The sequence below is a fragment of the Capricornis sumatraensis genome, chromosome 1, assembly GCF_032405125.1.
Source record: "Capricornis sumatraensis isolate serow.1 chromosome 1, serow.2, whole genome shotgun sequence".
Classification (NCBI taxonomy): Eukaryota; Metazoa; Chordata; class Mammalia; order Artiodactyla; family Bovidae; genus Capricornis; species Capricornis sumatraensis.
Window position 1 is genome coordinate 85,627,280 of NC_091069.1, and position 12,277 is coordinate 85,639,556.

Genomic DNA, 12,277 nt, shown 5'->3' on the forward strand with positions numbered 1-12,277 from the left:
TGCCAAAGCCTTTGACTGTGTGGATCACAATAAACTGTGGAAAATTCTGAAAGAGATGGGAATACCAGACCACCTGACCTGCCTCTTGAGAAATCTGTATGCAAGTCAGGAAGCAACAGTTAGAACTGGACATGGAACAACAGAATGGTTCCAGATATGAAAAGGAGTACATCAAGGCTGTATATTGTCACCCTGCTTCTTTAACTTCTATGCAGAGTACATCATGAGAAACGCTGGACTGGAAGAAACACAAGCTGGAATCAAGATTGCCAGGAGAAATATCAATAACCTCAGCTATGCAGATGACACCACCCTTATGGCAGAAAGTAAAGAGGAGCTAAAAAGCCTCTTGAAAGTGAAAGAGGAGAGTGAAAAAGTTGCCTTAAAGCTCAACATTCAGAAAACGAAGATCATGGCATCTGGTCCCATCACTTCATGGGAAATAGGAAACAGCGTCAGACTTTATTTTTTGGGGCTCCAAAATCAGTGCAGATGGTGGCTGCAGCCATGAAATTAAAAGACGCTTACTCCTTGGAAGAAAAGTTATGACCAACCTAGATAGCATATTGAAAAGCAGAGACATTACTTTGCCGACTAAGGTCTGTCTAGTCAAGGCCATGGTTTTTCCAGTGGTCATGTATGGATGTGAGAGTTGGACTGTGAAGAAGGCTGAGCGCCGAAGAATTGATGCTTTTGAACTGTGGTGTTGGAGAAGACTCTTGAGAGTCCCTTGGACTGCAAGGAGATCCAACCAGTCCATTCTGAAGGAGATGAGCCCTGGGATTTCTTGGGAAGGAATGATGCTAAAGCTGAAACTCCAGTATTTTGGCCACCTCATGCGATGAGTTGACTCACTGGAAAAGACTGTGATGCTGGGAGGGATTGGGGGCAGGAGGAGAAGGAGACGACAGAGGATGAGATGGCTGGATGGCATCACTGACTCAATGGACATGAATCCGAGTGAACTCCAGGAGTTGGTGATGGACAGGGAGGCCTGGCGTGCTGCGATTCATGGGGTCGCAGAGTCGGACACGACTGAGCGACTGAACTGAACTTTACTTATCAGACATGAACTATCAGAAAATCGGAACTGAGAGTTAAGCTTTTACTATGAAATTTTATGTTAATCTAGTTCTAGCTCGGAGATGTGTTTAATGTTTGCTGCTTTAGATCCCATAGACTTCAATATTCTCTCCCCTCCTCCATTGTCCTTGGGTTTCCCTAAGAACTCCTTAAATAGAATCTGTGTCTTGCCGCTGTGTCAGTTGTAATCCATTGATTGTTGTGGTGGTAATGTGTGTGTGAGGAGAGCTTTATCATTTTATTATTAAATCTCAGTTTTGTAAGTGGACCTGAGTCACTGGGCTGTGACCTTCAGAAATTTTTTTTCTCCCTTTGCTTGAAAGAGGAAGGCTAAAGGGAACTGGAGTTGATGAATTGGACTTTCCCAGAGTTAGATAAAGCTCTGATCAGGTAGTTTGCCTTGAAGGGCTGGCCTTTGTTAGTGGGGACTGCTCTCAGGGCTTACTTGCCCCGTGTGTGTTTGAAAATGGTTGCAGGGAATTCCCTGGTGGTCCAGTTCTTTGGGGCTCAGTGCTTTCACTGCCATGGCTTGGGTTCAATCCCTGGTTGAGGAACTAAGATTCCACAAACCATGTGGTAGGTTCAAAACAAACAGAGAGAACCTCAGGGAACTTCTTGTGGTAAAAATGAACCTCCACAGGAGCTCTTAGGTCTCAAGCTAGTTTCCTTTAGCTTCCACCAGTTTGTCCATATTAATTTAAGTGTTTCTTCAGTTTGCCCTAGGAGTTTCTGCTTCAGGTAAACTGACTTTCGGCTTGCAATTCTTTGCATTGGTCTCTCTCCAGAGTTCAGTGTGCAATTTTCCCTGTGACCCTGATTCTCTGATCAAAGAAAGAAAGGTCATTGATTTTCATGTTGAGCTTTTTTCTTGTTGTGAGGCTGATCCGCTTTTTTACATTAGCTTTATACATGGGAGCACTGAGACCAGAAGTCCAGTGGAAGGCTATAAAATCAGGTCTCAACACCAAACTAGAAGTGTTTTCCCTTTCCTGTTCTAGTAGCACTTAAGTACACTTGAAAAATTGTGGTTAAAAAATGCATAACAATTTCCCTTTTTAGTCACTTGTAAGTGTACAATTTAATGGCATTAAGACTGTTCATATTATTGTGCAGTCATCACCAGAACTGTTTCATTTTCCCAGACTGAAGATCTGTACACAATAAACTCTTTCCTCCAGCCCCTGATAACTGCTTTTCCACTTTCTGTCTCTATGAGTTTAACTACTCTAGATATTTCATGTAAGTATAATCATACAATTTTGTTATTTTGTATCTGGCTTATTTTACTAAGCGTGTCTTCCAGGTCAAGGTCATCGTTTAACCAGAATCATAAGAAAAAAAGATTATTTAAACTTATTCTTCTTTGGCGTGTAGCTAAGTTGATATAGTTGTCCTTTGACTGAGCTTGTGACTTAGGTCAGTCATTATGCTGTCTGTCTGTCCAGCCCCAAAAGGGAAGAGTTGGATGAGGAGATGGGTAAGATGTTAGACAGTTATAAAGTTGTTTTCAAAGTCTAATGTTTCTTAATTTGCTCTAGGACTTGCAGAGTAGTCTTACGTATTCAAATGAAAACTCTTTAAGTTATGCTTGGTGGTCAGAATGTTAATATTAGCTTATTCTATCGTTTGGGTGTTTGCTGTTAATAACCTACCTCCTAAGTTAGGTACTAGTTTATACAGATTAAGATTTTTATCTGTTATGTTTTTATGAGGAATGCTGCATAGCTTGGAAGGATCTGCCATTTTGTTGTACAGCTACTTGGATCTTTAATTTCATCCTTCTGTCCATTTTCCTTATAGCTGTGTTGAGTTGTTAGGCTTCTCAGTGCACCTTTGTCTTCTGGCCTGCCCGTTGTTGAAGTTAGGAGACCTGGCTGGACCACCAGCTCAGTGTGCAGATTAACCTAGATTTTGTTTCACTTTGTTGCTAGAGAATGTTATCTTTATCTTTCCTATGGTGAAATAAGAATTTGTTTCTTATTGTTTAGAGCAGGTAGGGGTTCTTTATTGTTGATAATTATATTATATTGGTGAGTCTTTTTGGCAAGGATTTGTGTTTATTCACTATAATATTTGACTACATTCAAAGTTCAGGTCTTTCCAGCTGAGATGTCTTTTGCAACTGGGACTTATTCAGTAAGCTTTTTTTTTTTTTAACTGGAGGATTAAGATAATTTTTGAAATTTTTAGTTTTTGTACCTGTATTAATAAATGGTATCAGGTTACTGTTTTTCAAGGTCTTAAGTTTGCTTCTGCTAACTTATGACAGCAGACAGTATCTGTTATGAGCGAGGCTCCTTCTCAAATTCATTAGCATGCTCCTGAGGGCAGAGATATTTGTTCTTTTTCACTGCTCTGTCCCTTGAATCTAGAACAGTGGCTGGCACACAGTAGGGGTTGAATAAATATTTGTTGAATGACTTATTAAATATACCAGTGTTCAGTATGTTAGAGAAATAACAAGACTTCTTAATTTCATGTTTTGAAATGTCAAAACTTAACTGGTTTTAATTAGCTAGGTTCTCTGATTTACCTTTTTTCTCATTCTTTTATTGACTGATAAATTTAGTACTTCTGCTTCATTGACTACGCTAACGCCTTTGACTGTGGATCACAACAAGCTGTGGAAAATTCTTAACGAGATGGGACTACCAGACCCCTTTACCTGCCTCCTGAGAAACCCGTGTACAGGTCAAGAAACAACAGTTAGAACTGGATGTGGAATAATGGACCAGTTCAGAATTAGGGAAGGAATATGTCAAGGCTGTATATTGTCACCTTGCTTATTTCTATTCAGAGTGCATCATGAGAAATGCGGGCTGAAGGAAGCACACAAGCTGGAATCTAGATTGCCAGGAGAAATATCAACAACTTCAGATATGCAGATGATATCACTCTAATGGCAGAAAGCTAAGAGGAACTAAAGAGCCTCTTGATGAGGGTGAAAGAGAAGAGTAAAAAAGCTGGCTTAAAACTCAGCATTCAAAAAAGTAAATCATGGCATCCAGTCCCATCACTTCATGGCAAATAGATGGGGAAAAAGTGGAAATATTGACAGACTTTATTTTCTCAGGCTCCAAAATCACTGCAGATGGTAGTTGCAGCCATGAAATTAAAAGATGCTTGCTCCTTGGAAGGAAAGCTATGACAAACCTAGACAGCGTATTAAAAACAGAGACATCACTTTGCCGACAAAGGTCCATATAGTCAAAGCTGTGGTGGCTCAAACAGTAAAGGACCTGCCGGTAGTGTGGGAGACCCAGGTTTGATCCCTGGGTTGGGAAGATACCCTAGAGGGGAAATGGTAATCTTGCCTGGAGAATTACATGGACAGAGGAACCTGGCAGTCTGCAGTTGAGCACTGAAGAATTGATGCTTTCGAACTGTGGTGATGGAGAAGACTCTTGAGAGTCCCTTGAAGAGCAAGGAGTCAAACCAGTCAATCCTAAAGGAAATCAACCCTGAACGTTCATTGAAGGACTAATGGTGAAGCTGGAACTCCAGTACTTGCATCGATCTGATGTGAAGAGCTGACTCATTGGAAAAGACTCTGATGCTGGGAAAGACTGAGGGCAGGAGGAGAAGTGGGCAACAGAGGATGAGATGGTTGAATGGCATCACCAACCCAATGACATCAGTTTGAGCAAAGTCCAGGAGATAGTGAGGGACAGGGAAACGCTGATGTGCTGTAGTGGGTGGAGTCACAAAGAGTTGGGCGACTTAGTGGCTGAACAGTAGCAATGCAGTAAACATCTCCATTACAGGGTAAACCAAGAAGAGTAATATATAGTTAGTACATCTTTTTTTAATGAGACACCAGTTCTTTTTAAAGTTCTTTTGGAGATAGTAGGGTTAACAAGCATCTTACTTAGCCTATGATTTCAGTCATCTGTACTTTTTTAAATTTAGCTTTACTCTCTTATTCATGTATTGTTTCTAGCAGTGATTGAAAGGATTTTATTTCTTCCATCTCTCTTACCCATGTGCAAAAAGGAACATGTTGAAGCTTAATAATTTAAAAAATTTAATGTATTTATTTATTGAGCAAATATTTTGAGTACCTACTGCGAGCCAGGCACTATTCTGTGTTCTGGGGATACTATCCTGTGTTTTGAGAGGAAAAAAATGACAGAAACTTCTTTCTTCATGGAACTTAAATTCTCATAGAAGAGATAGGGAAAAAAAATAAGTAAAATTAAGTAATATGTAGAATAAAAGCAGATTTCTCTAATAGGATAAGTTCTTTTAAGTTACTTGTGTAGGTTGAATCAGTTCATTAAATATCAGTTTGCCATTGTTGGGGAATGAGGTACTACGTGTGAGAACGTAGAATAAGGAAGGCACTTTGGTAGAAAGTTTTGTAAATCAGATGGAGTTTATAACCTGTACTCGGAATACTTACCCTTACACTGCAGTGCAAAGCCATTTAAAGGGAGCCACCTGAAGTGTCAGTAATAGGCTTTAAGAGTTCAGAAAAGTTGGAGTTTCTTTTCCTGACCACCCGCTCAGTCTAGGCTGAGACCAGATGGAGCAAAGGCATAGCGATGCCCAGCAACCTGTGTATTTGGGAATATTGACCTTTTTTGTTGTGGGACAGACTGGAAGAGGTGTGTGTGCTGGGGGGACTTTAGGAGCAGAGATAGGGAATGTAAAGGTGGATTGTATACAACAGGTCTCCAGATGGTCCTGTAAAGAAATGGGGAGCCACAGATGGCTTTTTAGCGAGATCATGGCATGATTTTAGGTTTCTTGTTGAGAACATTAAGTGACAGTTGGGAAGGATGGGTTGGAGGGTACAGCAGGGAGGTTCAAGGTGATTTGGAGCATCTAAAAAGTATAGTTAGTGTAAGACTATAATTGGGCTTATCTAGGGTGTACTGTTAATCTTCTGATCCCTGTGAAGGGTGCTTCTTGAAGCACAAGTCTGTAGTATATAGTATAAATAGAGTTGTACCATGTGTCAGCCTTGTGGCCAACAGAGGATGAGGGTCTTAAGTTGAAGATACTGAAAGTGAAGAAGAGAGTCCAAGAGAATTTTGTAAGTGATAGGATTGGTAACTACTGGGGATGGAGTTTTGTGGAATAATAATTATAGATGGTTTGTGTTTTACCATCTGAGCCACCAGGGAAGCCTACTGATGTTTAAGACTGATCTTCATATTAAGTAGTGATAATTTGGGCAACACTTTTTTCTCCCGCCTTTTCCTCATTAAGTCCACCTTACACATCTTTCTCCACCCCTAATTGGAGCTTTGTTATCTATTTTGGACTATATAGTAAAGCTTATTAGAAGTATTTCTGAAACAAAGGAATTTTTCCTGTGAGGGGTGGTACTTTGAGAAAAGGGTATATGGGCTTTAAATATACTTAAAGTAGAGGGCTCTTAATATATGTCAAAGTTAACTCATTTATCATTCCAGATTTAATTTTCTAGATAAATTAGCTTATGGTATATTAAATTTCATATAATTTTATAATATTACAACAGTTTAGTCCTGTAATGTATGTGCTGAAACATTTTATTATAGAAAAATTTAAATATACCCCAAAATAGTAGCATTTAATGAACTCCAGTGTACCCACCAATATTTTCCTGGTCTTATTTCATCTGTTTTCCTCTCTGCCCTTTTACTTATTTATTTACTGTAACTAGATAAGGCTTTATTATTATTATTATTATTACAACCTCAGAGCCATTATTACGTCACACAGTCATCTTTACCCCAGCTTAGCACCATCTAATACAATACCCAGTGTGGATTCAGATTTCCCTTTTGGTTTTGAAAAAGACTTATAGTTGGATTGTTTGAATCAGATTTTATACAAGTCTTGTGGTTATTTTTAAAGTTGATGTTTTTTGAAGAGAAAATTAAGGCAGTGTGAAAACATTTTAGTATAAGCTATTCTAAGAGAGCAGTGCTGTTTTGACAGTCATTCTGTCTGGAACTTGGTTTTGTAGAAGGAGGTGTCAAAATAGCTGGTATCTTATTTTTATGATTTTGAACATAGGAAGTCTTTCCAAAGTGGGAAAAGTGAGTGTGACCCCACTTATCTAGAAGCCTAGAGTGTGAAAATGTGAGCAAATTTGAGAAGGTTCAGGTCCCTCTGTGAAGGATGTGGGATTTGGGACCGTTTTTGTAACTGCTTGTTTAATGTTACAGTATATTTTATCTCCCTGGATGTACCGGCCTTATCTATAAAATAAGGAGTGGATGATTTCTTTCTTTTTTTCCTAAAATTTTTATTGAAGTGTAGTTGATTTACAATGTTGTAAAGAGTGGGTGATTTCCTACATTCCTTTTGAGTTCTTATTTTTGTGTGTTTTATTTTATCTTTATGCTTGATTTCAACAGGATTCTCAGAGTTGGATTGGTGGAAACAATGAACCATTGACTGGCTTTACATGGCGAGGTGGTTGTGAAAGAGAAACAACAGGCATACAAGTCTGGAATGAAGTATTTGTGATCGAGAGACCTAATGGAACAAAAGTAAAATTCTTTTTATAGTTTTTTTTAACTGTTTTTTCTTCCTTATTTCTTGAGCAAAACAACACAGAACTCTTATTATCTGATAACTTAAACATGTAGACTATTATGTCAAAATGTGTGAGATATGTACTTTTCTTGACTTAATTACTGATATTTATGGTAACCGTTTTATATTTGACTTTTATAAATCACTGTTGGTGAGTTTTTGCTTAGTATTTCAAACTTTTAAATTCCTAGGTGGCTGTGCTGCTAATGGATACCCAGGGTGCCTTTGATAGCCAGTCAACTATCAAGGATTGTGCCACAGTGTTTGCTCTGAGCACCATGACTAGTTCTGTTCAGGTGAGACACAGGGATGCTCTAGCATGATCAGTTCACATAACTCTAATACCTTTGCTCTTCCTCAGAATGCTATTTGATGGAAGGAAAGAAGGACTAAAATTAGAGAAACTATTTACATTTCTTATTGCTCACTTACGTTTCTGTGCTTGCTGTCTGGGCTTACAATGTGAAATTTCGTACTTTTAAGTGCTTAGCGGGGAAGCAGTGAACCAGTAGCCAGTGTCTTTGGTATTTTGTTGTAGCATCAATGCTCTTTTTTTTTTAAGGAGTATATATTATTGTATATTATCCTTAATTGAACTCAAGGATATTCAGTTGATACTGTGGCTGCCAGATACAGTAAAATGTAGAGTGTATTTTTATTTTTTGGCTAAATCGACCAAACAGCAAAACCAAGTAATTAAATTTAGTTTTCTACTTGATGTGCATGGCAACTAGTACTTGATTATTTGAATGAATGGAGGTATGTTTATATAATAAACTAGGGTCATATTTAACTTAGGAAACCTAAGTGATGTTTATGTAATCTAGGATAGCACCTGTTTCCACTTAGAAAGGAGTAAAATTCTTTTCTTTCTTCACTTATGCTGTACTCTAGTTATGTTTGGTGTTGTGTCAAGTTCTAGTCTCTTTGAGCTAGGCCATCTTTTTTCTGTATAATTTAGACTGATTGGACTGAATTAAACCACCACAGGTCATTTTGTATTTTTTTACTTTCCCTTTTATGGGCTCATCTGTGGTCGATACTTCTCTGGCTGAAAAAAGAATTATTGAAGTATGATGGTTAGGTCCAGCTGGTGGTGATGTTTCAAGATACATATTTGCAAATATTTTAGAGTATGTGCCTCTCCTGAGGCAAGAAATATTTCCTACTGATGAGAGACTATAGGTGATGCCGTCACAGTGCCTTGGCTTCTGTGCTTTCCCTTGGTGTCTGGAGTGTACGACTAGTCTCGATTAAAGTTCCCTTCTCCTTCCTCAATTCGAAGTATCTAGCTGTCAGTGGAAACAACTTGTGGATATTATTACGAGATAAAAGAGAAGGGGCTTCTTTTTATTATAGCGATGGAGATACCTGTCTCTATAAACTAAATGATGTTATTGGGGACCCTTAGAATCTCTCTTTTCCAATTTGTTCTACTTTTTTTTTCTCCGATTTTACAGGGTGGCACAACTGCCATTTTCCTGAGGCAACCAGAAGCCACATTTTTGTGTTTGTATTATCACGTTATAGCCCTTCAGATTAGCTGACTCTCTGACTTGCTTTAATTATAAGCTCTCTGTCCTAAAACTTATACTGTGGCGTTCTGTTGTTTATGTAACTTTATGATAGTGAGAGGCCTAATTTTGGAAACTTAAAGCCATTTCCTTATTATAAAATGAAAATTCTTGCTTTGCTTGACTGTCTCATAATGTGATTTTGTGTGCAGTCAGAAATGAAATCCGAATGCGATAATGCATAAAAAAGCGCTTTGTAAACTAAATAATCAAAAAGATTAATTTTTTATTGTTTTTAAGGCCGCACTGACCGGCATGTGGGATCTAAGTTCCCTAATCAGGGATCGAACCCATTCCCCCTGCCTTGGGAGCACAGAGTCTTAATCACTGAATTTGCAGGGAAGTCCCTGAAATTATTTTTTATTATTACTTCTTTCCTGATTCTTGAGGCCGGATTTCTGTCCTTCCTTATTACATAAGTTATATGATTGATAGGCTAATGACAGACTGATCCCTTTGTCATTTATTTTTTCAAAAAATAATTGTGGAGCATCTTGTTAAGTACAGTGTGGTATACTGAGTACAACATAGTATACTAAGTACTAATGATCTACAGTAAACAAATCTTTTCTCTGCTGTTTATAATCTGGCCCTGACAATGAAAGGATCTGGGCCTATTTTTTAAATGCTAAGGTCCATATCAGTGAGAATAGGTTGGTCATGCTCTCAGTTTTTAAGTTTAAATAGAGTTTAATCACCTCAATCATTAATTCCTTTTTAAGTACCTGTTTGGAATTAGCTGAGAAAATCATTTTAAGTTTGCTGGCTTATAGTGGCTGTTTATTTTCTTGACCTCCAAGTGGTTAAGTTGGATCAGCACTTTTTTGCAGTTAGAATCGATTTTTCTCTATTTGGAGTAACCCTATTTTCTTAGATATGTTATTTCTTAGCAGAGGCTGCAACTATGGACACCTACTACTTTTCTCCTTTGGTGGCCTAGGTGATCTCGTAAAAGATCTGATTCAGAAGGACTGGACCTAGTGTATCTTCTCTCCAGTTTCTCTCTTGCGAGTGCTTGAGTGAGTGACAGTCACTCGGTTGTGTCTGACTCTTTGTGACCCCATGGACTGTAGCCTGCCCGGGTCCTCTGTCCATGGAATTCTCCAGGCAAGAATGCTGGAAAGGGTTGCCATTTCCTTCTCCAAATCCCTTTCATGCCCCTCTCACAAAAAGGAGCAATCCCTAATGGTGAAATTTTGGGCACTGGGGTGCTGCCTGCATCCACTCAGAAGCCTGCATGGTGGGTAGGCAGTCAGGTCTGACTGTTCATTCTCCTCCCTAAGCACAGCTCCAGTCCCAAGACACATCCCTTTAATTCCCATTGGCCACTGGCACTTTACAGAATTTTTGCAAAGTCTCTAAAATTCTGCATGGATGAGGTACTTGCGGCTCCATTCTAGGGTATAATGGTTTCAGAAGGTACCCTGAATGATGCTCCATAGATATTAGGTCTCAAACCCAGTTCTTCTTACCTTTCCCCTGCCCCAACCAAAACCATTCCACTTCCAGAATGCCAGGTCACATTGGTCCATCTCCCAATGGACTGCTGAACGCTTCTTCCCCAGACTTGGGGACTGAGGAGAGAAAAGGGGTCAAGAGCCATGAGTTCTCCATGTTTCTCAGCAAACAGGATTCTGGACCCAAACTGGACCCAAAGGGTCTCAGTTTTACTCATGGACAATACAAAGTTAGGGTCAGATGCTCCTCAATGCTCCTTCTGGTTCTAAAATTCTGTTTTTGATAACTGCATTTTTCACATTCCTTCAAAAATATGTGCAGAAACATTAGTAATTTTCAAATAAAGAAGCTATAAAATGTACAATATAATTCTTTTGAAAAGCTACTTTTCAAATATAATCAGTATTTAAATTAGCAATTTTTTAGCTTTTTTTTTTTTTTTCATATAATGGTGGTTCTTTCAAACAGGCAAAAAAAATCCAACCAAAGGCACTTAAGAAATTACTTAAGAAATTATAAGACCTTCTCTGGTGGCTCATATGGTAAAGAATCTGCCTGCAGTGCAGGAGACTGGATTCAATCCCTGGGTTAGGAAGATCCCGTGGAGAGGACGTGGCAACCCACTCCAGTATTCTTGCCTGGAGAATCCCATGGACAGAGGAGCCTGGTGGGCTATAGTTGATAGGATCACACAGAATTGGACATGACTGAAGTGGCTTACCATACAAGAAGTTATATGTCATTGTATTCAGTTTGAAAACTTAGCCGATTTGATATTTATACTTACTTACTTAATTTACCATCATCAGCTCTGGCCTGTGTGGCTTGCAAAGCCTCCTGAAAATTTGTGAAAAGGGCAAGAGTGCCACCTACTGTTGTGTATGTTGTGTTTTTTGTTTTTTTTTTAAACAGCTACTACAGTCTGGTAAAATTTTCCTGTTATTTAGACTGAGTTTGCTTAAGTAAAAAGATAATCATATTAGAGTCAATGGTAGTTGAGGCACCCATGAGTAACTATAAACTATATATTGTGAATGCTCCAAGGAGGAATTTGATCTTTGTAGAACTATGCCCTTCACATTCATTCACTTAGAAAAATAGTTGAGGAAATCCTATACTTAAGAAAAAAAAACAAATCATGGCGTAACATTAAAGAAACTTACTACATAAGTGTAAGTATGTAAACGTACAATATAAGTATACTGCATATACTTTAAAAAAAAAATGTCTGCTGCTTTCTTGGCCCCATATGCATGTATTCCTGATTTTTACATAGTTTACCACCACTGCTCCCCCCTTAGTGTTTTACAGTTAGGAAAGAAGAAATCCTTTTCATCGCTAGTTAAGATAATGACCGAGTCATTCATATGTGTTCAGGTCTAAATAGCCTTCATTTCCAGAAGCAAAGTTATACACAGCTGGGTATTCAAAGTAAAGCACTAATGAAAACCAAATTCTGTTTTAACAGGTGTATAATTTGTCTCAAAATATTCAGGAAGATGATCTTCAACACTTGCAAGTATGTATGTCTCAAAGAATGTATGCCAAAGTATTGAAAATTTAATTCCTACATTATTGTTACTTTACAGCAGTAATCTATAATATTGTATGAAGATTGACTGTTACAT

The 12,277-nt window shown here is 38.4% G+C and overlaps 1 protein-coding gene across 4 annotated transcripts in view; it reads left to right on the top strand.

Moving 5' to 3' along the window:
• ATL2 (atlastin GTPase 2) overlaps nt 1–12,277 on the top strand; it is a 70,030-nt gene that overhangs the window by 45,411 nt on the left and 12,342 nt on the right. For all 4 annotated transcript variants that reach the window (XM_068985391.1, XM_068985382.1, XM_068985376.1 and 1 more), the window contains exons 3-5: nt 7,437–7,571; nt 7,809–7,913; nt 12,118–12,168. In XM_068985391.1, coding sequence (XP_068841492.1) covers nt 7,437–7,571; nt 7,809–7,913; nt 12,118–12,168 — 291 coding nt within the window. The remainder of the gene's footprint in view (nt 1–7,436; nt 7,572–7,808; nt 7,914–12,117; nt 12,169–12,277) is intronic.